The sequence below is a fragment of the Falco rusticolus genome, chromosome 5 (genome assembly GCF_015220075.1).
Source record: "Falco rusticolus isolate bFalRus1 chromosome 5, bFalRus1.pri, whole genome shotgun sequence".
NCBI lineage: Eukaryota > Metazoa > Chordata > Aves > Falconiformes > Falconidae > Falco > Falco rusticolus.
In genome coordinates, this window is record NC_051191.1 from 91486029 (window position 1) to 91513560 (window position 27532).

At 54.1% G+C, this 27532-nt stretch overlaps 2 protein-coding genes across 2 annotated transcripts; both read left to right on the forward strand.

The window, feature by feature from the left end:
• Nucleotides 1-1238: 1238 nt before the first annotated feature.
• LAG3 (lymphocyte activating 3) lies at nt 1239-7273 on the forward strand. Its single transcript, XM_037389654.1, has 8 exons — nt 1239-1578; nt 1741-1912; nt 2071-2297; nt 2531-2788; nt 2975-3268; nt 3611-3901; nt 4184-4299; nt 6673-7273. Exons 1-8 carry the CDS (start codon nt 1524-1526, stop codon nt 6781-6783), a joined length of 1524 nt encoding a protein of 507 aa, XP_037245551.1. The 5' UTR covers nt 1239-1523; the 3' UTR covers nt 6784-7273.
• Nucleotides 7274-15136: 7863 nt separating this feature from the next.
• On the forward strand, nt 15137-27072 carry LOC119149457 (T-cell surface glycoprotein CD4-like). Its single transcript, XM_037390710.1, has 10 exons — nt 15137-15362; nt 21094-21231; nt 22892-23047; nt 23133-23276; nt 23517-23789; nt 24236-24598; nt 24714-24956; nt 25047-25165; nt 25396-25463; nt 26683-27072. The coding sequence occupies exons 2-10, from the start codon at nt 21165-21167 to the stop codon at nt 26696-26698; spliced, it is 1449 nt and encodes a 482-aa protein (XP_037246607.1). The 5' UTR covers nt 15137-15362; nt 21094-21164; the 3' UTR covers nt 26699-27072.
• The last annotated feature ends 460 nt before the right edge of the window (nt 27073-27532 follow it).

Genomic DNA, 27532 nt, shown 5'->3' on the forward strand with positions numbered 1-27532 from the left:
AACACCTCCTGCCAACCGTCACAGGTTCTCCCCCGTCTTCTCTCTTCCTCTCTCAGGTGATCCCATGGGCTGTGTGATACAGAGGGCATGAAGGGCCACTACAGAGCAGTGCCCCAGGGACAGCGAGGCACCCAGGGCTGCACCAGGCTCCCACACACCCACCCCTCTCCTCGCGGGGCTGAAGAGCCCTGTGTGATAAGGGACAGGAGCTGCCACCACAGCAGCCGGCTGCTGCAGCGAGGCTTACCACTTGCTCTCTTTCATCCTCCACCCTCCCCAGCCAGCGGAGGAAAACTAGAGAGCAAGCAAGGACCCCTCCACAGTGAAGACATGGCCGTTGTGAGTCACCCCCCTTCCCTCACCCCCCTGGAAAAGCCCCAGCCCAGCCCTCGGGGGGTGCGCTGCCGAGGGGCTTGGGTGTCTGACACCTGTCACGAAGGGCTGATTAAGTCCGAAAGAGTCAGAGCCAGTGGGTTGCTGGAAAGTGTGAGCCACAAGTGGGGGTTCTCTGAGGCAGAAGGGGCAGGACGAGGCACATGGATGGAAATGTGTTGCCCTACGCAAAGCTCAGCAGCTACATGGGGGCTAGGACGAGCCCTCTCAACACACAAGCTCAGGGTGTGGGGGGTCCCCAGTGCTGCTGGAGCAGGAGGGTCCCTTCCTCACACCCCTCGCAGTGCCACAGAGCACAGCCCCTCTTCTCAGTGCCGGCTGCTTCTCCCAGGTGCTCCTCTCTGCCCCCTCCGACCCCCTGAGCTTTGTCCCGTATTGCCCCCGCACTCCGGACTGATGGGGCACATGTGCCCTGGCTGGAGCTCACCACAGACCCTTTCCTCGTGCTGTGAAGTGACCTATAAGAAAAAGCTGAGAAATCAGCACATTTGAAGGATTAAAGGGGGTGGGGAGGGGGGTGGGAGTGTGTGTGAGAAACAACAACAACAACAAAAACATCAAAAAGAAAGAACAGCAGAAAAAAGACCAGCATATTCTCAAAAGCCCTGAAACAATTAGAAAGAAGCTGTAAGAGACAGAAAGATCAAACCAAAAAAGGTAAGAGATGAAAGAAAAACATGAAGGGCACTTGCTGGGAAGTGTCTTCTACACTTTTTCCACTGTCTATGTAGAAGCGAAACTTGTAAGAAAAACAACAGCAACCCAAAGAATTTCCACTAAAAGATGCTTAGAGCAGTGTCTCTGGTCCCTCCCTCCTCTCTCTCTGGCTTCAGCTCTGCCTTCACATGCCTCAGACTTAGACTGGTTTCTTGGTCGTGACGCATCTTCTTAGTGATACGAGGAAATTGGCTGCCCACCTGCAATATAAGGGCATCGAGGGAAATACATTGATCAGAAGGAGAGGCAGAATGAGAGCAAGCACACCCAGCTGACCCCCGCTTGCTTCAGCCACCCACTCCAACACCTTCTTTGCCCATGCCTCATTTTTGCTGAGCTCCTAAAGCCTCGGACCTGATCAAGCCCAGACCTGAGTGGGAAGACACAGCCCCTAGCTTCACCTGGATGCCACCATGAGGCCGATGTCCCTGGTGCCGCTCCTCACCATCACTCTGCTGGTGTTCAGTGGTAAGAGGGGCTGAATGTGTCAGGGAGGGCTGAGCCGGGGTGTTACTCAGTCCCTGGCAGGTCTGGAAGGGAGAATTTGTGCCCTTCTAACCCCACTGAAGATGGTCAGCTGTTGCCCTTTGTTCCATGAGTCCCTCTGCTCAACCCTCCATCTCATTGCAGCTGGCCACGTCCTGCCGGCAGTGGCAGAGGGGGAAGGCAGGGAGCAGAAAGTGTGGGCAACAGCGGGGAGCCCGGCCGTGCTGCCCTGCCACCGGAGCCCCGGGAAGGTGGGGAAGAGCTGGAAGCAGCTGCCCAGCAAGACATCTGTGCTGTGGAAGCGGCATGGGGGAAGGTATGCCAGCACCAAGACAGATCTGTGTCCTTGTGGGGGAGGACTGGGGAGGGTGGGAGGCACTTTGAGCCCCCTTTCTCCTTCCCCACATTCCCTCCATCCTGCCCCTGATCTCTCCCTCGCCACTGGCACGAGCCGCTCACGTGTCCCACTCCCAGTGCCCACCAGGAGCCACACATGGTGCTGGAGGTGGGCTACTCGGGCCTCTGCAAGACAGCGCTGCCCATGAGACCCCGGGTGTCACTCCAGGACTCTGCCTTACGCAACGGCAACTTCTCCCTGCGAATCGACCCGGTCCGGAGTGAGGATGCTGGGCTGTACGAGGCACAGGTGGTGTACGGCGTGGAGGTCCGCAGCTGCCGTGTGGAGCTGGGGGTGGTGACAGGTAGGAGAAGATGGAAATCCTGGAGAAGGTTGATTTGAGGTTGTAAGGGTGGGATGGGGTGGGACTGCCGTGTTTGCCAGTTAGGGTACAGGCGGCAGCCTCCCAAAAGCACGCAGCCCCTGCCACCTGCTCCCGGCTGCCTGAGGGACAGAGCTAGGACGGAAGGGCACAAGGCGGTGGGCTGGTAGTCCCGCTGTGACCTTGGCTTCCCCAACACTTCCTATTTCTTGCAGTAACCCTCAGCCCACCGAGCCCTGTGGTAGAAAATGAGCCGCTCGTGTTGAGCTGCAACTCCAGCCACCGGGCCAGCCTTGTGGAGACGCGCTGGTTCCACAACGGGCGCCTGGTCATCACCTCCGCGACCTTCTGCTCCTTGCACGGGGCCCTTTCCATCCTCCAGCCAGCCATCAGTGATGCGGGCTCCTGGGGCTGCCAGCTCAGATACTCCGACAACGAGATCATTTCAGCCACGTACAACCTGCAAATTCTAGGTGAGCTCAGCCTCTGCCTTGCTGCTCCTGCATCCCCAGGTTTCTCCCTTTGATGTGACTGACCATCCCCAGTGGCTCTGGCTTCCCAGCTCCCAGCCTTTCCTCGCTTCCCAGGCCAGTCCCCCCCCGCCCCCTGCAGAGCTCCCTCCAGCCCCCACCCCACATTGTCCTCTCTCTCTGGCTCAGGTTTTGATGGCCCAGCCAACCCTGTGGTCTACGCTGCAAGTGGCTCTGCAGCTGAGCTACCATGCACCCTGAGCTACCTTCCCAGTGCCTTTGGGAGCAGCACGGTGACAGCCCACTGGAGCCGCCTCACAGGAGGACACTTGCAAGGCTGGGGCATCCCCCAGAATTTGAGCAGCAGAAACTTCCCCCTCCACCTCCCAGCGGTGGGGCCAGCTGACGCAGGGCAGTACCGCTGTGCTGTCTCTGCTGGCAGCAAGACAACCAGCAGGGACATGACCTTGGCGGTGATTACAGGTGAGAGGAGAGATGGGGGGTGCGTAACCCATTGGGGTCCCCCACTGCTGGCAGGTAAACCTCCCTGCATGCCAGTGCAGCGAGTCTGGGTCGCTCCTGCTCACAGGTTCCCACCCCAGGGCAGGAAGCGAGGTCTCTGTTCAGGGCATTGCACTGCACCCAACTGCTGAAAGCAGGGCTTTTCCTGGGTAACTTGATTATTCTCCTTAAGACTGAGGAAGACAAAGAAAATAAATCAGAGGAAGTAACAAAGGAGGGGTGTAATAGAAGAAGGAGAGATAAGGAAGAGCTGTAGACCTGCCTGTAGTCTCCCTGAGAGTATTTTTTTTTCTTTTGCTGCAGTCACTCCGAGCATCCAAGGACCGGTTTCTGAGGGATGTCACTTGCTGCTCATCTGCAGCCTCACACACCCCCGGGGCCATGAACGTTTCCAGTGGAAGCATCTCGACGCAGCCCCTGCTAACAGCAAGCTGGCTGTGGCCACTTCCCAGCACCAGCAAGGCCACGCACCCCATATGGGCCCTACCCTGGAAATACTCCGGGTGTCACAGGCGGATATGGGCATGTGGGAATGCAGTGTACATGGCCCAGAAGGCAGGCTGGGAGCAGTGGAGTATGGGCTGCAGGTCACAGGTACTCTGTCCCCCATGGATCTGTAACCGACCCCTTCTTCTTGCCCTACTTGGTTCCCTGGTGCCCTTTCCTCTCTCAGCATCAGCCTGTCCCTCTCCCCTTTGACCACTTGGATCCCATCTTGCTGTCTGTCACCCTCTCTGAGCTCTCCAGCAGTTCCTCCTGCTGCTCCTTCCACTTCCTTGCACCCTTTTCCAGGTTACCTGTCTTTGTGCAGTCCCAGCCTTGCCCCAGTGCACAATCAGCCTTCCCCTCCTTCCTAACTGCGGTTCCCCCTCCCAGGTGCCCAGGTCTCCAGCCCTCCCACCATCTTCAGCGGGCAGGTTACTTTTGGGCTCACACTCACCCTCTTCCTCCTGCTTGCGGCCTGTATTATGGCCCTGGCCCTACAAAAAAGGGTAAGTGTCCATCACCCCATTTCTGTTAGTTTCCCCCTACATCAGCCCTTGTTCACCCTTCCCTTGGGTACCCTAGGGACAGTGAGCTGTCCCAGGGACACAGCAGCCAGAGGGAGAACAGGGCCCAGGTGGCTGGCTGAAGGTGTCATGGACTTGCAGTGAAAGCTGCAAACTGGGCATCAGCAGGCACTCGACTGGGGGCAGCTCAGAGCTTTCAGGGGAGGGGTAAAACCCCCTGGGAGACCATCACATCCCAGCCTTGAAAAGCCTCTTGTTTACTCTCCCAGAGATCAAGCCATGCTGTAATATTGGAGGGTTAATTTCCAGGCTTTTGTAAGTGTCCTTTCTCTTATTCCTTATCTGAATGCTTTGATGTAAGAGTCTCCTGTTTCATACAAATGCCTGCTGGTCCCCAGACGCTGATCTTGCTGATCTCAATGCGGGTCTGCTGTGGCTGGTTCAGCCCTCGCACCTCAGCTGTCTGCTTCTGGCAACTTGCTGCCCTGCGTTTGCTCAGCTTCTTGCAGTAGCTCATCTTCTGAAAAACTCTGCCTTGCCTTCATCATCCCAGAGAGCAGGCCAGGAGTGACCCCTCGGTAGCACGCCACTGGGGAAAACCGTGCAACCAAGCCAGACCATTTCTCTGCAGTTTTCACACTGCTTCTCTGCCATTTAATTACAGGGCAAATCCTTCCTTCAGGGCTTCCCTTTGCTGACAAGGGACGCCCTTCATGAGTAGCAGTGATGTAGTTGTTTAAGGACACTCCATAGCTTGTTGGAAAGGGCCCACGGTGAAAATCCCCTTCCAGTGCAGAAGGGGCCAGGGGCTCAGAGCAATCTCAGGTTGGGAGAGCTGACCCTGGTGAAAGAGCTGGGTGCTTTGAACCTGCCTTGAGCTGAAGACAAGGGATGTGACAGCACTGATGTGAATTCTGAGCAAATCCTGGTGGCTGGAGACTGAAGGTGGGCAGCATCAAAACAGAAGCAAGACAAGCACTTTAAAAAAACCACTGCGGGTAGCACTAGAGCGACTCATGGCTGGTTCTTCGTCACGGGTCCTTAATCAACACTGATGGTAAAGGATAATCTGATGCAGAAATCTGCAGTTTCTAGATGACTCTCTCAGTCTGAGCCAGCCCAGGACAAGACGCTCAGCACCACCTTTCTGGCCAAAGCCCTCGGGCAGGAATCCCTGGACCAGTGTAACTGTAAAGCCTTGGCTAGCAGGAAAGAGGACACCTGGGTGTCCAGCTGACAGCTGAAGCAGCTCTAACTCAGCCAGGTTATTTACCACCCCAAAGCATTTGCATGTGCTTCGCCAAGCAAGCCAGCCTCCTCTGTGGCAGCCCAGGGCCTCCCTCCACGTGTGGTCCTCGAGCTCTGCTCTGCACAGCCTCCCCAGGGGGCTCATCCTCTGGGAGTGCAGGTGAGGTGCTGAGCAAGGATGTCAGCTCTTCTCTTGCTCTCTCCCTCTCTCTGCTGGCATCCTAGGAGATTACATTGCTTTTGCGCTGATCGAACACGGGCTGCTCACCGGTACCCCTTGATGCCTGCACATCAGGAATTTCTGCCCCAGTGCCCTGAGCCTACCGATGTGCAGTCGGTACTTCACTCCCCCTGTCATTCAGCTTACTGCTCCGTTCTCCTCAGATATCTGGGTGCTGGGTGACATTTTCATCCTCTTTTTTCCAAGTAAGGCTCCTCAGCCTTATCAGCTACACAACTCATTAGCACTTTCACACTCCCTGTGCCATTAACGACTGGTCCCACAACTGATCTTTGAAGGCCTGACAGAAACCTGCCAGCAGAATCCCAGTCCCTTCCTCCTAGCTAAGATCACCTACCATGCCATTCCACTCATCCCGTCTTGCTGTATTGATTGTCTGTGTGTCACCGTATGCTTTACCGTTATCAGGAGCCCTGAGATCTGCATCTTCTCTATTGTCTAGAAAGTCACTTGTTAAAGCCAGATGGGAAAGTGGTTCTGTCTTTAATCTGTTCTTATCTCATTTTGGATGAAACCTCATGCCTTTAATTATTCTCTCCGAAAAGGTGTTGTAAAATCTGGCATACCATTGAACCTGGCAATGCCCTGGCCATTGCCATGTTGCTCTTTGCTCTCTCTTAAACGTGTCCTGTCTTTATTATTCCTTATGGCCATGACACCACAGAGGACAGTGTTGAGCCAGCCTTCCTGAGAAGAAAGGGCATGTCTCAGAGAGTGGGGCTGGGGCTGCTCACTGGCTCTGGCAGGGAATGGGAGCCTTGCGGTTGCAAGCAGTAGGGCCACGTTTTCCATGGCAGGCAGAAGCCTGGACCTGTGCCTGTCAGTCTACCTTCCATGCCTGATATTGCCCTTTTCTTCCCTTTCAGAAGCGGTCTCCTGCCTTCCCAGCACTGGAAGGGATGGTTGCAGTCATGGTGCCAAGGAAGAAGGAGGTGGAGGAAAACCAGAAAGAGAAGATCCAGCAAACCGAGTGCTGATGGGAGCAGGGACAGCGGGCTTATCTGCTTGGGAGGATGAAACTCTGCGTGCCATGCTGCAGAGAGATGGGCACCATGCAGACCTCTCAGGACGGTCTAGGGATGGCACAAACCGTGAGGCTGTGGGAGCTCTGTACCTGCAGAGGGGCTGGAAGCTGCGTACCAGGGCAAGCCGAGACTCACCGCTGCACCAAGGTGGCAGGCAGCGCAGGCGCTTCGGAGCTGTTGGGAGTATTTGAGCCAGTAGCTATTGCCTGCTTCAGTGCCACTTCTCTTGCCCATCCTCTGCACCTCCTTCAGCCTCTCTCACAGCCTCGCACCAGTGGGATGCTCAGATGCGGGCAATGGCTTGAGCCCACCTACCTGCAGCCTGATGGCATTTTCTCCCCCCTGCCCGCTCTCCTCACCCTCTCCCCACATCACCCTGCTCCTGCACCCACCCAGTGGCAGAGGGGACACCACAGAGGACTGCACGTTGCACATTTTGAGCATTTTATTTTATCAGAAATTTGTTTTAGAACCTAAAATAAATCTGTCTAACAAAACAACCCGCTAGCCCCGGCGTGTGCTTGTGGAGGACGGTGCCTGTTGATGGTGCCAGTGCACCTCTGCCTGCGTGGGGCAGGTTCTAAGGATTTTGCTCCCTGCTCTTTCTCTTTCATTTCTGTTCTACTGAAGCTGCCTGTTCATTTCTGCCATTTTCACAGTGGGGTAGAGGAAATCAAATGCCACTAGAGAAGAAAGAATCACAGGTTCAGTCTCCTTTTTGCTGTACTTCAGAGGCTTCCCCCCCCCTTCCCCCGTCTGGCTGTCCCTGTTCACTCACTCATTTATTCCTTCAGTCCTCACATTTTCCTGATAGGCCTTCAATTGATGTTAGGGCTCTCTGTCGCTCTCCTCCTGGTAAGGACATACTTAGTAATGTAAGCGCGAGTCCGCCAGGTCCCATCTCTCAAGACCTTCAATGTTTTTAGGTTTCATGTAGTCAGAGAATGCTCTTCCCCTCCTCTCTGAGCAGCCATGGAGGACAGCAGTGCTGCTCTGAAACTGTCACTCCATGCCACCCAGAAGAAAACCTCACTAGTAAGGAGAGTCACACGTGCGGTTTCTCCCACCTGAGTCCCCAGGCTGCAGCTGCTCGAGGAGGCAGCGGTACAAAATTCAAGGTCTCGACGTTTAGGGTGGCAGATTCTCTTGCCCTGAGTAGCGGGCGCCACTGCCAGTTTCCGTTATTTAAGCAGGCACACAGAGGCCTTCTTGCTGCGTGGCACTGCCCGTCCCGCCGAGGTTCAGGCAGATGGCAGCAACTGCACCCTGGGATCTCGGGCTGCAGGGAGCCGAGCTGCACCCAAAGTCACAGCTGGCCCGCCCCGGGGGGCGTCTGACCTCCACAGCCCCCCAGTTCCTCAGCTAGCCACATCTTTCACTGAAAATGATGCCCACTCCTGCACCGAGGGCGATGCAGCGGAGGTGCGAGGCAGGCTTGCCTACTTCAGCTGTCCCACGCCGTTCCAGGCGGACGCTGGAGCAGGGCCGGCATGAGCAGGACCTTCCACCAGGTACTGGGCATCGTCCCAGGGGAATCAGCGTGCTGCGATTTCTGCAGGCTGGCGTAACCTGTCCAGCTGAGCTTCCTCTCTGCCAGAGGCTTTGGAGAGAGAAAAGGTGGGTTAGCCCCCACGGGGCTAAGGGGCCAGCCAGTGTCCAGCAGGACCACAGCATATTCTCCCAGTGCCCGACAGAGGTTTGTGCTCCCTCCTCGCACAGGGTGGGATGCCCTCTGCTCCTGTAGGTAATGCTGTTAGCATCGCCTCCTCCCCACCTGGCTGCTCTCATTGCCGAGACGCGTGCCCCGTCTGCCTCTCACCTTCCTGTTTTCTTGTACTCCCTGACCTCCTCTGGCCATCGGTTCTCGGGTCAGCTTGTTCATTCTGTAAAAATGGTTCTTCATCAGTTTTGAATTGAAAGCTTTCTGCTTTCAGAAGATAATAATATTAAAATAAATATAATACATGAAATAATAAATATAAGAAAAAAATTAAAAAATAAAATAAACCAAAAAACCCGTGTCTCTTGGCTGCCCTACCCCAGCGTGGGGTCTTGCATGGGCTGGGGGGGGGGATCTGCTCCCCGTGGGCTCCATGGGCTGGGGGCACACCTGCCTCACCGTGGGCTTCATCACAGGCTGCCGGGGGGGATCTGCTGCAGCACCTGGAGCCCCTCCTGCCTCCTCCTGCCCCGGCCCGGGGGGCTGCAGGGCTGCTGCTCTCACACAGCCTCACTCCTCTCTCCCGCTGCAGGTTTTCCCCCTTATTCTTAAATCCGTCACCCCTGAGGTGCTGCCGCTGTCACCGCTGGGCTCAGCCTTGGCCAGCGGCGGGTCCGGCTGGGAGCCGGCTGGTGTGGGCTCTGTCAGACACGGGTGAACCTTCTGGCAGCTCCTCACTGAAGCCCCCACTGCAGCCCCCCCACTACCAAACCCTTGCCATGCAAACCCACAGACAGAAGTAGAAAGTTTGAGAAAAACACAGGGAATCCAGTGGGTTCCCTTTTTTCAGAGGGGAGCAGTAAAGGAACGCAAAGAAAGTGTTATGCATGCAAATTCCTTTGCATCCAACCCCTCCAAAAAGAATGGGAAGAGGATCTTTAATCCTAAATTATTCTTTTTTTATAAGACAGACAAGCACTGTCAGAAAAAAAAATCAGAACTAGGTCCAGATATTCTGCATCTAAGACTTCTGAGGGATTTCAAGTGAAATGCTAAGTGCTAGCAAATAGTGTAATCTGACAAAGAAGCAATTATAAACAGCACATCTATTGTGGTGTTGGCACATTCTGCACAGCCTTTCAAAAATAATTAAAAATTAGAACCAGATCTCGAATTATCTAGGACATTAAGGCACAATGAGTTTTGTACCTGCTTGGCAAACCTGTGTGAACAATACCAGCACCAATTCTGAAAAAACAAAACAAAACAGAACAAAACAAAACACCCATGCCTTACTACTCTGCTTGGATTTCTTCAACACCTTGATGCGTCAATGAATAAAACTAAAATATACGGGGTCCTTCATTTTGTCTTCCCAAGGTTCCCTCAAACCGAGCTCCTTCAGGGAACTCTGTAGGTTCTGCATCTTGTGCTGCCCGCTGAGACCCTGGGACACGTCACTGTTGACTCCATCGTGCTCATGGCTCCTACCACCAGGTTTCCATCCTGCTGGCCTGCCCGTCCCAGCTCCGAGGTGGGTGTCCCTCCCGCCTGGGCGTGGGTTTCAGGGGGTCTTACAGCAAGAGGATCCAGGGCAGGACACTCTGCCCAGGGAAAACGGTGGGAGGGGGTGCACAAGGGCAGCCTTTGGAAGGACTTGTTAATTCTCCTTCTTACTGAGGTTGCTCACGCTCCTCTTCTTTTACAAGCACTGGGCGTCTTCCCCTCCTGCCACCAGGTCAGCATCTCCCTTTTCCATGGGAAAACAGCACCGGCGTTTGGCCCCAGGAGGCGGCACTGGCAGTGTCCCCAACAAGCCTTTTGGGGGGCGGCAGAAGCTTGGCGGGGGCCCTGGGCTCAGGCATCCCCCAGCCCTTTGAAATCTCACGCCCAGGTGAGCGCAGGCACCCAGAGGGCCCCCCCGAGGGGTCCCCCCCGAGGAGTTCCCCCCCCACCGCCCCACCGCCCGGGCACCCCGCAGCTCCGCCGTGCCAAAGCCTTGCGCCTCCATCCCCAGCCGGGGGCCCACGGGGTCCCGTCGCTGTGCCCCGGGCGGGAGGGGGGGGCTCAGCGTCCCCTCGGCCCCTCGGCTGCCTGGCCCGGGCCTGTGCCGCCATCTAGTGTCCACCGTGACAGGAATCCCCCGCCCACCGCGCTCGCATCACCGGGACCCCCGTCATTTGCTCGCCCCGTGCTCAGCCCGGTGAGCCCTCAGCCCGCCCGTCCCTCGGCTGTCAGCTAAGGAAGCCACAGCCACCAGTTTTTACAGTAACTGCTCCGAAGCAAAACCCTGCGGCTGCTGCTGCTGCGAGCCCTAGGCTGCTCCCCACGGCATCTCCAGACCCCCGGTGCTGATAGAGCCCCCCCAGCCAGGTGTCGCACCAAGCACTGTCACCAGCTTCTCCCCGTTCCTCTCGCCAAGGTCATTGCTGTAAGGTGTAGGAAGGAATATCCATCCAACGTGGGTCCTAGAGTCTCCCACCACCACCTCCTGCCTGCCCGTTGCACTGCTGGCACATCTTAACATGGGTTTGTTGGCTTGCTTTGGCCCCTGCTGCTTCTGGGGCGACAGGCGTTTCCAAGCCGGTGGTTCTGGGGTCCCCCCCTCTGCGGTGCCCCAGAGCAGCCCCTGGCCCCGGTACATCTGCTGAGCCCTTAGCCAGCCTCCACGCCTGCCAAAACACAGGGGACCCTGCTGGCGAAGGACACCCCTGGAGAATTCCGGACTCTCCTCTGTGATCTGCAAATGAACCCCTACACTCGAGAACCCTCGGTCCCCAGCCCCAGCAGCAGCAGCCAGGCGCCCAGCGTGGCAGGGAGGCATCTCCCCCCAGCACAGCCGGGGGTCTCCTTTCCAAGGTGCAAAGCTGTGGGGGGCAAATCACCGAGCCCCCTCGCCAGACAGCTGCCTGCTTCTAGCTCTCCCCGTCTGTGTCAGCTGTGCCCCTCAGCCAGCTCCACAGGCGTCAGCAATTCTGTTACGAGACAGCACCCGGCCTTCGAGGGTGCTGCCACCCGGGTGCCTCGAGGTTTCATGTGTTTCATGCTGTGTTCAACACTCGTCCTACCTTCTCTCCACCACCGTGGAGCCATCGCAAATTTTCCAATACATCTGGGTGCCCTTTACCCATCACAGCCCACAGGAACATTCCTTGCCCTCACCGACATGCAGGGAACATGCTTTTAAGGAAAGCATCTCTGGAGGTTTCGCGGCTTTCCACTGGAGTCAGTCACACGTCCATCTCTACACCTGATTTCTGAGACCCTTTTCTTCCCTTTTCACATTTCTCTGGAGAGGTTTTGTGTCCCTGCACCTAGAGTACCCTGGGAGCCTCCTCTTCTGCTGAGGTCTGCAAGAATCTGTCACCTGCCAACCCCAGTTTGCAAAGACATTGCTGGTGATGGGATTAGAGCAAACAAGGACTGGGGAGGGTCTCTGCAGGGGAGAAAACAGGGAAACGTGACAGCTGCAGGCTTGGCTGGGGGGAGCGGTGCGTAGTGCTGGTCCTGCTCTGGCGCAAGGTCAGCATGTGGTCCTGGATAAGCCCCGCGTTCCCCAGGGGTGCAGTGCAGCAACTGTCCCAGCAAGGTGAGAACCAGACTCACACGGAATTTAAAAAGCAGTTAAATATTTATGAGAAATATTACATTCAGAAGAGAGTCTGTCTGGCTAATATTATTCATCCCTCTTGGATTCTGATGTTTAATTAATGCTTGCAAAGTGCTTTGAGATGCTTGGATGAAAGCGCTACAAACACGTCACTGTGTGCCATGACCCTCGGTCCCAGAGGTACCTGCTCGCCACAGAGCTGCAGCAGCTGGGAGAGATGAGGCTCCCTCCTGAATCCCTTCCCTGGGGGGAGAATGGGTCTGTGTGTGGGCCAAGGCAGCAGCTTCGTCCCCTCAGGCCCACAGCCCTGCTTCTCCTTGCAACTCTGCAGCAAGTTCAAGTGTGTTTTGGAAGCTTCACCCCTTCAGGGAATGCTATTTCTGGTAGATATTTGCAGTGACATAAACCAACTGTTTAAAAACAAGCCAGTGTTTCTACATTACAGCATGCTGGGGACACAAAATGCAAGCCAAAATCCATGTGAGCTGGAACAGCGCAATGCCCCAGAGCCCCGAGCCCCAAGCCGCCAGGCTCTTACAATCCCAACCTGACTTTTGCCAGCTCTGTTTTTCCCAGGACAGCCCCTCTCTGGCAGCTAGGATCCAAAATGGACATTTACTATTTGCAAGCATGCGAGAGCATTTTGAAGATGCTGGTGTGATGTGGTAGTCTCTCGCAGGAGAGCCATGTCTCAGAATGGGGCTTTCACAGGCTCTGGACATTGGCAAAGCAGGCAGCTATCCCATCCCATCCCATCCCATCCCATCCCATCCCATCCCATCCCATCCCATCCCATCCCGTCCCGTCCTGTCGCGTCCCGTCCCATCCCGTCCCGTCCCATCCCGTCCCGTCCCATCCCGTCCCGTCCCGTCCCGTCCCATCCCATCCCATCCCGTCCCATCCTGTCCCGTCCCGTCCCGTCCCATCCCATCCCATCACCCCATCCCATCCCATCACCTGTATCCCACACTGGGAAGCTCCTGTCTCACAGCTTTTTCACTGTGATGGGATGGCTTCACCTTTCTCCAAAGACAAAGCAATGGACAACTTGGTGTGCTCAAGGCCTGATCCGTGCTGTTCCTTTCACACCTGGTGGCACATTAGGAACCTCCGTGCTGTGTTTGTCTGTCCCCGCTCCTCCAAAGCCTGGTTGCTTTGGGGGTCTCAAACCCCCATCCTCCAGACAAAGGGGCAAGTGGCTGCCAGGAGGAGAGTGGGTGGCACAGAGATGAAATCTCAGCCATGTCTGGGGCTCAGTGGGTTTCCGCCGTCTTGACTGAGGCTGGGATTCAGAGAGAGAGAGACCAAATGTGGGTGGAAAACCACAAAAGCCCCCTCCTCCGCCCTACAGAGAAGGGAAACAGCTGAGATTCAGTAGCGGTGCAGGTTACCCAAGAGCAACCTTGCAGTGGGTTTGCATGGCAAGGTTTTGGTAGCAGAGGGGCTGCATGGGTGGCTTCGGTGAGACGTGAGGAGGAGCTGGCCCCAAGTCAATCACAGCTGTGTCCAGGCCAGACCCACCGTGGGCCAAACTGAGCCAACCGACAACACTGGGGGTGCCTCTGTGGTAACATATTTAAGAAAGGATATAAACCACTGCACAGCAGCCATGAGAGAGAGGAGAAAATGTGAGAAATGGCTCTGCAGACACCAAGATCAGTGCAGGAGGGGACAGGTGCTCCATCCAGGCTCTGGAGCAGATATCCACCTGCAGCCCACGCAGAGTCCATGTCGGAGCAGCTCCTGGCAGGATATGGGGTTTGTGGAGAGGAGCCAGTGCTGGAGCAGGTTCACTGGCAGGAACTGTGGCCTGTGGAGGACCCATGCTGGAGCAGCCTGTTCCCGAAGGGCAGTAGCCCATCTGGAGCAGTTAGAATCATCAAATCATAGAACAGCCCAGTCTGGGCAAGACCTGGAAAGACCATCTGGTCCAGCCTTTTGTGGGAAACCCCAGATGGGATTATCTAGCACCCTGTACAAGATCTTGTACACTATCTTGAAAGGCCCCAGCGATGGGGACTCTGCCACATCTCTCAGGAGGTTGCTCTGGTGAATGGTCTTTCTCACTGGAAAAAATGTCTTTCTTACGTCAAGATGAACAGAAGAACTGCAGCCCATAGGAAGGACCTGCACTGGAGCACATCATGAAGGACCCCACGTCGGAGCAGGGTACCAGCACGAGCAGGAAGGAGCGGCCAAGGCAGCGCTCACAACCTGTCCCCCTGTGACACGCGGGGGGAGGAAAGAGGGGCAGAAGAGTCAGGGGTGAAGCTGGGCCTGTGAAGGAAAGGCAGGTGGGGGAAGGAAGGTGTTTTTACTTTTGTTTTCATTCCTCACTACCCTACTCTGTTTTTAATGGGCCATAAATTAAATTAACCTTTCCCCAAGTCAAATCCGTTTTGCCCGTGGCGGTAACTGGTAAGCCATGTCCGTGTCCTTCTCTTGACAAGATACCCATGAGAGATCTTTGCTCTTATCTTCTTCCCCTGCCCTGCTGAGGAGGGTGAGGGACAGTGGCTGGGTGGGCAGCTGGCAGCCAGCTGAGGTCAACCTGCCACTGCTATAAAAAAAATTAAATTCTCTCATCTCACCCCAGATCTCAGCCATCCTCCACAGACAGGTATCTCTAACATCGCCAGGGATCCCTTCTTCTTCTATTATCATCCCCACGCTACTCCTGGGCTCAGGTCCCCGGCTCGCGCCACAGAGGTGCCTCCTTTGCGGGTGATGCAGGAGGCAGGCTGGGGAACGGAGGTCAGCTGGCTCTTAGACACTGTCAGAGGTGAGCTGGGTCCGGATCTGCTCAGCTGATACCTTCATCTGCGAGCTTTCTTTGCCAGTAGAGCAGAACCAGTTTCCAACTGTTTGCTTTTAAGTTCCAGCCCCGTCACGGCATCCCATCAGCCGCCATATGGCCAATAGGCTCTCTCTGTTTCACACTCATTCTCCCCAGGCACTGCCATACATCGCCTTCCGTTATGGTCTCCATCTCTGTTCACACCAAGTCGAAATCACATGCGCCTGGAAATCCACCATCTGCCGAGAGAAGCTGGCGGATGTCAGCAGAAGCCGGACCAGCAGCAAGACCTTGCTGACGCTCCAGCTGGAGAGGAGGAGACATCAAGGCCCACGTCTGTTGAGCTGCTTTCTGAACATCGACTTCATTCTTCTTTTGTTTCAGCTGTAGCTGAGTGAGATCAATTACGGCAGGTGACAAACACAAGGAGACAGAAACGCAGAGGCAGAGAGGAAGGAGAAGAGGTAAGGAAACTTTCTTTCTTTATTTCTCTGAGAAAAGAGGCCAATATGTTTTCGGGTTTTTTAATGTTATGAACTTTTACTATTCCACGCAAGTTGCTGTTTCAGCTCTGATGGGTCTGGGTTTGCCCCACTTATAGGTCTGATGTAAAACCATCTTGAACCTTTGACTTTCTGCTGTGCGACTCTCCGAGGCCTTTTAGTTTTAACTGAGAAGTGTTTGCCTCCCTAGATGTTTCCCTGAAGAGGGCAAAAAGGAGGGGGCTACAAAAAGCTCAACATGCCTTGGAGCCTGGAGATCTCACAGGTCTTTTAAACCCACATATAGAGAAAAATGTCCACTACGAGGGGTCTGTCTCTGGTGACCGTGTATTGCCAAGGACTGGAAATGCACTGGGGAGCAGCCTTCCACCAGCTGCCACTTGCTATCACCTTCTCTGCATGCCCTCCAGGGAAGGGAACTTTATGCTAAAAAAAGCCTGAAAAATAAGAAGATGCCAGTCTCTGGCTGAGGAGGGACGTCTGCTGACATCTGTATGTGCTGAGGCCAGAGGGCTCCGCTCTGCTAATCCGAGCTGACTGGCTCCCTGCCCGGCACCGGCTGCCGGTGCAGCCCGATCCACTAGCTCAGGGCTTTCTTGGGGAAAGAGGGATCCTTTCAATTTAAGGACACCAGAAAAGAGCCTTGCCTTCCCCTTCCATGGGCCACCGCACTGTTGAAAACCAGAGTTTCATTTCTGGTTGAATTTTTCAACTTTCAGGTGGTGCATCCTGCCCAGCCTCCACCAGCCCCCTCAGGTATCCCTCTCCATGGCGCATCAGGGCTGAGCTCAGGACACTACTTAGTGTTCTTTGCTAGAAACAGGACAGTCCTCTGCAGTCCTGGCTGCATTTTAGTCTCAAATCGATTCACAGGGTTTTCCTTTATCCTACCAGTGGGTATCCTACCCACGAACATGGCTGCCAAAGCTGCCTGCACTGCGGCCGGGCTTGCCTCATCCAAACTGAGCATCCCTCCCGTTCCCACTCACGGCTCTCGGGCACCCAGGGATGGTGCCCACCCGATCCACTGCAGCCTCACGTGAGGACTCTGTATTCACTAGGGAAAAATAAAGGAGGGATGCTTTTTTGCTGGGAATGGGCAGAAACACGCCGTTTTGCTGTGCTGACCGTATCAGTATGTGTATAGACCCTGACCCTGCCTGGGCTGTACATCAAGCCAACTGTGTGGTAAGGTCTCGCTGTCCCTACTTTGGCAGCTGCCTTAACGGTACCTGAACATCATCCCAAGCGTGCACATGGCTCGGCAGGGCGATGGAGAGCCTGCCTTCAGAGGGCATCTCGGCACTTTGGCTAGTCACAGTCCGCCGTGGCTTTAGAAAGTCACCGTTGGGCTGCAGCTGTGGACTGCAGGGCAAAAGGTGGCTTGTGGAGCAAAGAAGAGGAGGGTTAGGGGGAAAGAAGCAGGGCTGGCAGCTGGGGGGGAAGCTCAGAAAGCCGGTGCTGCAGCGCCCGTGAGGCAAGGGCAGGTCTGGGGTTCCCCTTCGGCTGCCAGAGGCTGGAGGGAGCAGCCAGGGCTGTGGCCATGAAGCTGCTTCCCAGGGCACCCGCCTGGGTCGGGGCACCCGCCTTGGCCAGGGGCATGTTATGGCCAGAGAGCTGGGCCGGTGGCCCGGCCACCCTGCCATGTCCTGACAGTGGGACATCCCTCAAGGGGGATGGGCAGGTGGCCAGCCTGGCCCCCAGCCCTGGCTCCGGCAGGTCCCTTTCGCGGCTGCTCCCCTGGCCGGCCAGAGGTGCACAAGGGGAAACTGAGGCAGGGTCAGTCAGTCGCACGGGGACAGCGGGGCCCGTGAAATAACCTTCACTGCTATCATGTCTTTGCTCTCTGCCGGCTATTTCTGTTGCGTTTGCTCTCTTACCCTGCCTGCCGCTCCCATACGTTTGCTTTAACGTCAATAAGTAATTCCAAGGAAACCGCTCCTCCAAGAGCCAGACCAGCTTCGCTTTGGATGTTTGAACTGGGAAAAAGGGAGGTGATCGGCTGCAGCCCCGTGCCCCAGAGCCAAGGCCAGCCGGTGTGCAGGGCGTGAGGCAGCGGCAAAGGGAAGAGCAGCAGCAGCAGCTGCGGCAGGGAGCCCAGTACGGAGGGGGGGGGGGGGGGGGCGGGGGGGCTGGGAGGCCCCCCCGCCCCAGCAGAGCGAGCTGCTGCCAGATCAAAAGCATAGCCACAAGCAAGAGCAAGAGAGGAAAACAAGAAAACCACACTGCATGAAAGAGGCACAGGAACACACCAAGAGAGGGAGATGGCCCGCTCTGCATCAGAAGCGGTTGCTGAGCTGTTTTTTATTTCAGTTTCCTCCTGCGCCAGCCCGTGCCAGGCGGGGGGACAGCTTGTCTCAGGTGCCAGCCGTGGGGCTGGGGGCCAGAGGGAGAGGGGGGCTGCCAGCCGCTCTCCCAAGCAGATGTTCTCCCGGCCAGGCTTCCTCCTGCAGGCATCATGCCCCTGGGGAAGACCGCTCGCTACCTCCTTTCCCTATCCCTCAGAGAGGCAGGGATCATTAAAATAAGTAAAGAAGGAAATTAAACCAGTTTAATAAGAGGGAGAAGTTAAAATGAAATGGAAATCGATGTTCACTTGGGAGGGAGCCCTGCTCCTCTGTCACTGGACGTGCTAATAAATCAAGTGTGCCTGGACAATTCTGGCACAGAGGCCAACCGGCATGAGATGGTCTGGGCTATTAAACTCACTCAATCTCCAGAATGAACTGGCTACAAGCCAGCCACCTAACGGAGTGGTCCCTGGCCCACGCTAACACCTAAATGCATCCCAGGAGCTGCTAGGGAGAGTGAGAGTTGCCCTGGGCCAAAAATGTGTCAGGAATTGTTCTAGCAATTTAACAGGACTGATGAGTGTGTTCCAGCGCCTGGGGACATTCCCTGACACCAGTTAATTTACCAGCAGCAGGGTAAGATACAGCGGGGCTGTCTGTCAGGAGGCTGGGGGTCTGCTGCCCGCTCGCTCGCTTAACGCCGCAGAGCCTCGCTCCCTCCCATCCCTAAACTCCAGAGCAGCGTTGCCTCTCGTCTGGCCTGGAGGGATGCAGAAGGTGATAGAAAGACTCGGGGGAAAAATAGGAAGTGGCATGGCTGAGCAGCAGAGATAAACAGGGAGAGCAAGAAAAGTGTGTGAAAAATGCTAGCTGAGGGCAACGTGCACTGCCCGCTGGCTGGTGGCACGTAGGTGGCACGTAGGTGGCACACACCGTGCTGTGGGGTCTGCCACAGAAAGGCAAAGGTTAGTGAGAATGAAGTAGGAACGCACAAGATGTGAAACCACAAGAAGAAACAGAAAAGCAAAGATGTCTCGATCTGCCCTTACCAAGCAGGGCAGGGGCAGCGGTTCACCGGCCCCGGGCGCCCTGGCAGTGTGGGTTTGCTCAAAACTGGGCAGCAAGAAGGCGAAGAACAAACCGAAGCCAGAAGATGACAGAAAATAGAGATTCCTGGCCAAAACAGAATGATGGAGTGTGACTCAGCGATTTCATTTTTACCTGTTCCATTACCTTCAGGTTTTATATAAAGTTTAATGACTTGAAAATATTTGAAATCCAGCACTGACCCTGTTGATGTGCAGGTACCGCGTTAGAGCCAGGGCTGGCTTTTCCCACTGGTGCTGCTGGGACAGGCGACGCCAGTATTCACAGCGGGGATGAGGTTTCTCTGGTCGTCTCAGGAGCAGCTCCTAGGGCCCTACGCCAGTTCTCGGTTATAGATGTTTCTTTGCAGTGAGATGCATACAGATGCCTTGCTGTTGCCCCCGTCTTTATTCTGCAGCATAGCCCAGCAAACTGCTTCATCGCTGCTGCTGCATCTTGCTAGAAGTGGTCTCCAGCCGCATGCACTGGCTCCTTTGTTGTATTTGTTTCGCACAAAACAGCTCATGCAAATATTCTCTGGGGCTGGGCTGGGTTTTTGACTTACACGAGGCAACCCACAAATCTTCTCTGACCGTGCCTTTGCCATCTATTCTGCTTCTGATGGCGCACATGGCTGCTGCCTTGCTCTTGCACCTGCACTTTGCATACATGCACACGTGTGCATCTGCCTGGCCGTCAGAGTGCCAGTCACACTGACCTGATCCCCATGTAAATGTAGCACTGATGTTTTCATCTACTCTTTGATAGCTTCATGTGCTCTGATAATTTAAATTAATTTCAATATTCAAGTGTCCTCTAACAGAATATATTATACTTAATATTGCACACCATACATATAAATACAGTACAAAATTATTCTTGCATTTTGTTTGAGTTCACTCCTGTTATAATTCCAGCCTTCCGTCTGTCACTCTCTTGGCATGGGGAGCCCCTGCTCTCCAAGAAGTGAGGTTGCCTCACTGGTTTTGCTCGCTCCAACCAGTCAACCTGCTTGGCTTCCTTGTTGCAACATACGCCTTGGATTAGGGATGGAGAGCTTGGCAGTCTCCTCGCGCCAGCAGCCATGGTCCCCTTCACCTTGTCAGTCCACCCAGCTGCAGCTGATGCCAGCGCTCAGTCTCTGCTACAGCCAGATACTTCGTCTGATCTGAAAACCCAACACCATAACTAAGTCCCAGTTCCCACTTCAGTCTCTGTTACCATCAACGCAACTTCTTCTTTCCCACCTCATACCTCCCTTCTCCCCAAACTTTCTGTTGAACAGCCCTAAGGATTCCAGCAAGTCTTTCCAATGCCACCAGACCTGGTGGTTATTGAGATTTTTAAGGTAAGAAATAAGCAGGCAAAAAAACAAACTAAAGAAAAATATTAATAACAGCCTAAAGGTGGCCTCAATCATAGACTCACAAAATCACACAGAAATATTTAGATGGCAAGGGACCTCCGGAGGCCTCGGGTCCAACTTCCTGCTCACAGCTGGGCTGACCCTAAAACGGCAGCACCTTGCTCAGGGCCTCATCCAGGGAACCTGTGGACATCTCCAAGGGCGCAGATTGCCTGGCATCGCTCGGCATCTATTCCAGTGCTGCACCACCTTCAGCAGCAAGAAAATTCTTCCTTATATCTAGTCAACAGTTCCTTGCTGCAACCTCTGGCTGCTGCCTCCTGCTCCTCTCCCATGCCTCTCTGAGGAGACAGTTGCTGCTTCTTCCAGGTAGCATCCTTTAGATAATGGGAGACTGAAATGAGATCCCACCTTGGCTCCCCTGCCTCTCCCCTCCAAACCCAGCTTTCTGTCACTCCCTAACCTCTTCACCATCCCAGTACCCCTCCATTGGGCTCTGTCCAGTTTATTGGCATCTGCCTTATACTGGGGGCCCTAAAGTGAACCCTGTGTCCTAGATGACACCTCAGGTGGGCCAAACAGAGGGAAATAATTACCTCCCTCAGCCTGCTGGCTGTCTTCCTGCTAACTGAGCCCTGTATGTCGTTCGCCTTAATCGCTGCGGGAGCGATGATAACCCACCATGGAGAAGTGGAAAAGCACAGACCTCTTGGCAGCACAAACACCTGCAGTCCAAGGAAGGCCAAGGAATACCTAGGGATGTTTAATACCAAACACCAGGGGCAACACTGCAGCTGGATTCTTTGGTGAAACACAGGGCTCTGGTGACTTCACCGATCAGTTTCCACGTTGCTGCACTGACGGGTGGTGGGTACTGACCGGGAACATGGATCCCATCCACCCAAGTCTGAAAACCAAGCGTTATTAACAGAGTGTTTGGGTCTTCCAGGCCAGCACCCCTGGGGAAGGAGAGCACTTCCACCGCCGCAGCCTGCAGCAGTGAGGCGTGTCCCTGCAGCGATGGAGACTTTGGGCACGGTGGTGGGTAGCGTGCTTGCCGTGCTTGCCGTCTTGGTTCTGCATCTGGGTGAGTCCTCGGCTCAGCAAATCCCCCCAGTTCTTACAGCCTTTCCACAAGCCTTAGCGACATCTGGGGTAGGTTTAGGCTCCTTGCAGTTTGCCATGTAACGTACCTGTTCGGAGCAGGCTCCTTCCAGCCAGGAAGCTGCGGCAGCAGCCGCTTGCCTCGCCTGCCCACCCCTGCCCTGCCCAGCAGCGCTCTGGAGGTTAGGGCAGCGGGGCTGGAAGCTGGGAGGCTCCCTGCATCCATGTCCTGCTATTTCAGAGGCAGCATGGACAGCTCAGGCTTTGGGCCTCAGGTTGTTCCCGGCCCCATTTGGCTGAGCCTGCCAGTCAAACTGGGGTGTCTGGGCACCAGCAGGCTCAGGGAGCTGCCCTGCAGGGATGCAGCAGTGGGGTTCCCACCAAAGCTGCCTCCAGCTGTCGGGGCAGAACCACATGCTCCTCGCCACAGATCTGCCCTTACCAGTGTGATGGTACCAGCTTCCTTGGCTTGACTGCTGATGTTACACAGTCTGGTGACCCTTTCAGTGCTTATTTCCCAAGAAAGGAAGGCGACTGAGTAAGGCCAAGCCTGCATTTCTCAGATACTCAGCTTTGATTCCTCTGGTTGCAGAGGAAAGATTGGAAATCTTTTATGCAAAAGTATAAAGATTTACCTTTCAAGCAAAGCAAAAAATACCCTTTCTTGTTAATAACATAATTTCACAGTTCAAGACAAAATTGTCATTTTCTGTGGTCTGATATGTGATTACTGAAAATCTGTACTGGCAATGTTGTGGATTGCCTATGCCCTTGGAGGAATACGTAACTTGTGGAAAACCCTCTGTTAAACTCACAGAAACTTTTTTATTTTGCACTTCTGTGGCTCCCTAGCACTAGGGTCACCTGGGGGACCTGCAGGCTAGGCAGCACTGAGGGCTCACCAGCAGTGAGGCAGGAGACCACAGCCCCCTCATTCCCAGCAACTCATTTCCTCGGCAACTCCATCTGCTTCTTATGGTCTCCTGCAGAAACCCTCTTCCCAGCGAAGGAAGGGAAGCAGTTCTTCCGAGAAACTGCTCCTAATGTTCCTCCATGTTGTACATCCTCCTGCTTTCACTGTCACATAGCCCTCACCCAACCACAGGAACCCACCGTTAGGCCAGCCTTCTTTCTTTCTGTTTTACTTTATCCTTTCGTTTTCCTGGGCTTTCAGTCTTGCTCCATGCAAAAATTGAAAGAAGGGGTGAGCAGATTTGCCAGTGCTGCTGCAAGTCTTGACTGGGGAGTGAAGCAGGGCTGGCGCACGCTGTCCGGCCTTTTCCACCAGTACAACAACTAAATCTCGTCCAGTGGGAAAGGGTCGTTTCAGTAAAACTGTTGACATCTCAAAATTGTGAATGATGGTGAATCCAGAAGAACCACTGGTATTTTCCCCGTTTCTGAACACATGTGAAACAGAATAGCCGAGAGCCAGGAGAAGGGCCCCAGGGGGAAGCTGAAAAGAAAAGGGCTGGTTGAGTGATGAGGCAAAGGTGTGAAAAACTCAGAAATTGAGGATAATCTTCCCAGTATCTGGAAAGTGAGGAGAAATACATGCGTCTTTCTGGAGGGGCGGGAAGCGTTCGCTGAGGCAGCCTTCGGGCAGTGAACATCTGCCTTTCTCGGTGGGCATCGGCTTGCAGGTCTGGTCCCCGTCATGGCTCAGCAAAATGAACTGCAGGTTGGGGTCGCAGGACAGACGGTGACCCTGAGCTGCAGAGGCATACCTCACGACACAGGGGTGACCTGGAGGTACTACAGGCTTGTTGTAAGGCAGTTTAAAAGTAACCATTTGAGAGGTAAGGCTCCCAATTCATCACCCCTTCTCCCCAGTACACGGCTAAGAAACCTCTCCCTTCCTAACAAAGCTTATTTTAACAAAAGGCAAAGCCACCATGACGGATCGATCTGAAATCAGCTCCACCAGTAAGCACCTGAAGGTGTGGGACCTGAAGCTCTCCGATGCTGGCATCTACACCTGTGATTCTGGCTCTCGCACAGTCAGTATCTCACTGCATGTCTTTCAACGTGAGTGACCAGAGGACTTTGATCCACGAGGGGGCAAGGGGGCTGGGGACCGCAGGGCTCAGAGAGGCGTCTCTCCTGGGATTCCTTATCCAGGCTGCCGTTTCTCTGGCCTGGGCTATGATAGTTCATTTCTCCTCCAGCTGCAGGGCACAGTGTCCCCGTGTTCTCTTTGCTGTGACACTCGTCCCTTTCTGGCTGGAAGAGGAGTTGAGTTACTGGCTGTGCTTTTCCTTTTTACAGTGACAATCTCTCTGGACGGACACTTCCTACCAAAAGAGGTCCCCGAGCTGATTTTAATGCAAAATTCATCCCATCCTCTACCCCACCTCAGCATCACATTGTTTGACAGTAACAATCACACCGTGACACCACAACTACAAAACAAGACCCCTCAAAAATACATACTGATGTTAAAGCAACTGAAGGCTACGGACAATGGGACTTGGACGTGTCATGTCCATTCAGACTCTCCATTGATTGATCACAACATCACCTTTGATGTGAAGGTATTAGGTATGCAACAGCCAAAATGCAACTCACACAGGCTCGAGAACCATTGCTCCCTCCAGCTCGTGAGCCAAGCTTTTGCTTTCCAGCACCCCAAGCAATGGTGCTCCAGGGCTGATCTCCCACAGCTTCCAGCACTGCAGCTTGGCGATGGCTCTGCTGCCTGAGCTCTGTTCCACACTTGCTCCCATTTTCCTCTCCAGGCTTTGTAAGGAGAGGATCCTCCTCTCCCTGGGGTCTGTTCTTCTCAGCTCTGGTGAGCTTGGGTGCTTTGGCTCTTTAAACCTCTCCTCAGACACTAACCGTTCAACCTTCCTGGAGTATCTCTCAGTTTTTCTCCAAGTCCTCTTTCAACCGAGCACAGCCTGTGTCTCTGCAGAGCAAGGGAGGACACCGAGAAGTGTAGCTGTGGCTTTCCTTGCCTCTGTATTCCCTGTCTCTATTGAATTCAGGTTTTCAGAATCCAGATTTGGAAAGAAAGTATGCAGCTGTCGATAGCACTGTCACCTTGTCATGGCGTCTGAACTTCCAGAAGGTAAAATGGCAAGAAGGTTTCACAGGCCAGCTGAGCTGGAAGCAAAAGGAAAGTGCGACTGCTCATGAGCTGCTTGATTTCAACATCACGGCACGAGGAGAGCAGCACGAGACCAAAAAAAGCAGCCCCTTGCGGTTTGAGATACCTGAAAGCAAACCTCAAAGTGCCATAGAAGTGAAAATTCCCAAAGTCCATTTCAGCCACTCTGGGCAGTACTGGTGCCGGCTGGTGTACAGCAGGAGGTACACACAGAGCCAGATAGAGCTGCTGGTGATGAAAGGTGAGAGAGAAGCGGATCGAGAGATGAGGAGCTGCAGAAACCTGGAAGCCACAAGAATACGTGTGGACCCATCTTCCCATCCTCCCACTCACGTGTCCTTTTCTTACCCTCACAGTCTCGGCTGACCCTGCTGGGCCGCTCCCCAGCAGGGCTGAGGTGACCCTCACCTGCCAGGTCTCCAGTCCGCTCCCACCCAATGCCCACTTGCTCTGGGAACGTGTGAATGGGACTCAGGTGGACGTCAAGAAGTCAAAGCAGCACGAAGTGAAGGTGGAGGTGAATGTCAGTGCTGCAGGGCTGTGGAACTGTCACCTCATGGAAGACAACGAGAGGAAGATCAGCCTTCACTACCTCGTGGGTATGGAAACCAGCATCACCTTCCTGCCTCCACACAAAAGCCTTAAAATTCTCTTTGTTTCTGTGTCTGGATATTTTTCTCCTTCCACAGAGGAAGCTCCTGTTTGGATTAGCTATATGGCAATCGGAGCAAGCGTCGGAGGCAGCATATTGGTGTTTGGCCTTGCATGCCTGTGCATCATCAACGGCATAAGCTGGCAGCGGAGAAGGGTGAGTGCCCTGGTCCCTGTGATGGGCAAAGAGATGGCAGTGTCCCCAGGGCACAGGAGGAGTCCGATTTTCTCTCTGGGTGTGGGGCAGAACAAAGGGTCAGTCCATAGACTCAGAGCAAATGATTAGAGATGGACAGCCTGCAGAGGTCAGGCAGTACCTTACTACTACTTCAGAGGAAAGCATTTGAAGCATAAAATTATCCTTCTTTATCCCTTCTCTCCTGGCAGCAACGGGCAAAAAGGATGGCACGAGCAAGACAATACTTGCTGGAAAACAAGACATGTCAGTGCCAACAGTAAGTGACAACAAGGGCACCCAGAAGGGGCAGACTCCTGTTCCAAGGTGGGAGAGCCAGACGGCTGAGTGGGGACAAGTGGAGCTTGAGCCTGCTTGGTGCTACAGCACAGCTGCAGCTCAGCGTCTTCAGCTCTTACCCACGTTAAGTCATGTGTAAGCGTTATGAGCTATGTTTAATGAATGTCCTGTTATGCCCCAAACCCATGGTAGCACTCTGCTAGGAAACTGTCGAGCAGAGAGCTGTTAGCCAAACCCAAGCAGAAGTTCCAGAGCCCTTTGGTAGGTTCCACAGTGGGTCTGGGACCTGGATATCAAGGCTGTGGAGGCAGAAGGCACACAGCCAAGCCCAAGGATGAAACCCAGATTTTGAAAATGTGTGATGTCCATAATGTAATTCCAGCTCTGCTAGCACAGTGCTGGGCTTCAACCTGTGAAAATTGCCAGTAAACTCCAGGGAGTGAGGAAAGAGAAGAGAAAATCACAGAACACTGTGAACCATGCCCTCTCTCAAAGGTCCTGTGTGATGTGAAATAGTCCTGACCCTTTTCAGGAGCGAGGGTTTCTCAGCAGAGCAGCTGCCCTTTTCCAGCCCTTTAGGCTGACAGGGTATCAGGCATCAGAAGCAGCTGTGGAGAAACGCTCACAGCTGTTCTGTCACTGGGAGTGGAGAGCCAAGGACAGCATAAATATTGCATGAACAAGTTGAATGAATGTAGAGGTACAGAACTGGACTTCTGCTTAATTTTCACTGGTGACAGTGGCACACTGTGATGGTTTCACCTACTTTTTTTCAGTGAGGGTGTTTAGGGCAAATACCGCGTTATAGCTAGGATGTGTATTTGGTGAAGAGCTGCTTAGCATACCATGTGCCAAAGAATTCACCTCATCACCTCCATTTTGTCAAGGTTAAAAAAAAATCCCCTTAAGGAGAGGACAAAGCTCATACAGCTACATCCAAACCTAGATAAATCTGTGGAATACAAGTGCTGATACAGTTGTTCCTTAACTCTCTTTGCCAAGTAAGCAGCTCAGTGTAACTGAAACCTGAACTGCAGCCACGTGGATGCAGAAGTAACTATCTGCATCCGCAGCTACTGAGGCAGGCAGGCATCCTCTACACTGTGCAACAAAGTGGGAGGCTGGCTGGCTTCGAGGTATCTGAGTGAAGCTTTTCACCTCTACAGTACTGGTACTCACGTAACACTTTTCTCTTGCAGCCAGCTGAATAAGTAGTATTGCAGCACTGGAGTCAGAAGGACTGATGAAGTCTCTGCCTGTCCCAAAACACCTGCCAGCCCATAGTGCTCTGTGCATCCATCTCCCTTTCTCCTGTTTTGATGTAATTCTGGATTCCTTCATCATTCCCTCAGTCTAATGCCATGGAGGGTTGCTGTCTGGCTAGCAGCCGACAGACAAGTCAAGAAACCCTTAAGAGTTATGATTGATCCCCAGTTCTATAATGAGAGACACTGAACAGAAGAGAGAGATATGTACATATATATATGTGCCTGCATTTTGCTCATGCACTTAATTTGACCTTCTTGTGGAACTAATTTTATGCACTGCTTTTATCTGCCTGAGAGACAATAAATTACTTCAGGGTTGGGTGGTGGGGTTTTTTTGCTGCTGAACTAAATTTTTTGTGAGGCACGCTTGTCTGGTTCAAATTCACATTTCTCCCTTTCCTGCTAGGATGTGGAATCCTGATTCTCACTGTCTCCCACACCCCTGGCTGCCATGAGCTTTCCTTCATGCCCTCTGCTCTCCGTGAAACCTGTCAGTCCTCATTCCCCTCTCCTGGGTGGTCTGAGCCCTGCGAAACCCCCAGTCCCATCCCTCAGCCCGTAGCCTTCCCCTCTCCCACAACACACCAGTGCACAGGTGGAAATGCCGTGGGCAGTGGGGTAACTGGGGACTTCCTGTGTCAGAAGGGCAGTTCAAGAGAGCAATAGCTTCTGGAAATCAGAGCCTGAAGAAGTTGTGAATGTTGATCTAGAAGGTAAGTTTGGGAAGGGGGTGGCAAAGTCATTTCCGAGGAGAACAAACCAGCCTTGGACTGAGCAAGCC

Excerpts from the sequence above, each read along its gene's own strand:
- LOC119149457 (XM_037390710.1), top strand. The coding sequence starts at position 21,165 with ATGGAGACTTTGGGCACGGTGGTGGGTAGCGTGCTTGCCGTGCTTGCC. Across the intron at positions 23,790-24,235 it reads CTTTGATGTGAAGGTATTAG|GTTTTCAGAATCCAGATTTG; the intron begins GTATGCAACAGC and ends TATTGAATTCAG. Across the intron at positions 24,957-25,046 it reads CAGCCTTCACTACCTCGTGG|AGGAAGCTCCTGTTTGGATT; the intron begins GTATGGAAACCA and ends CTCCTTCCACAG.
- LAG3 (XM_037389654.1), top strand. The coding sequence starts at position 1,524 with ATGAGGCCGATGTCCCTGGTGCCGCTCCTCACCATCACTCTGCTGGTG. Across the intron at positions 3,902-4,183 it reads GTATGGGCTGCAGGTCACAG|GTGCCCAGGTCTCCAGCCCT; the intron begins GTACTCTGTCCC and ends TCCCCCTCCCAG. Across the intron at positions 4,300-6,672 it reads CCCTGGCCCTACAAAAAAGG|AAGCGGTCTCCTGCCTTCCC; the intron begins GTAAGTGTCCAT and ends CTTCCCTTTCAG.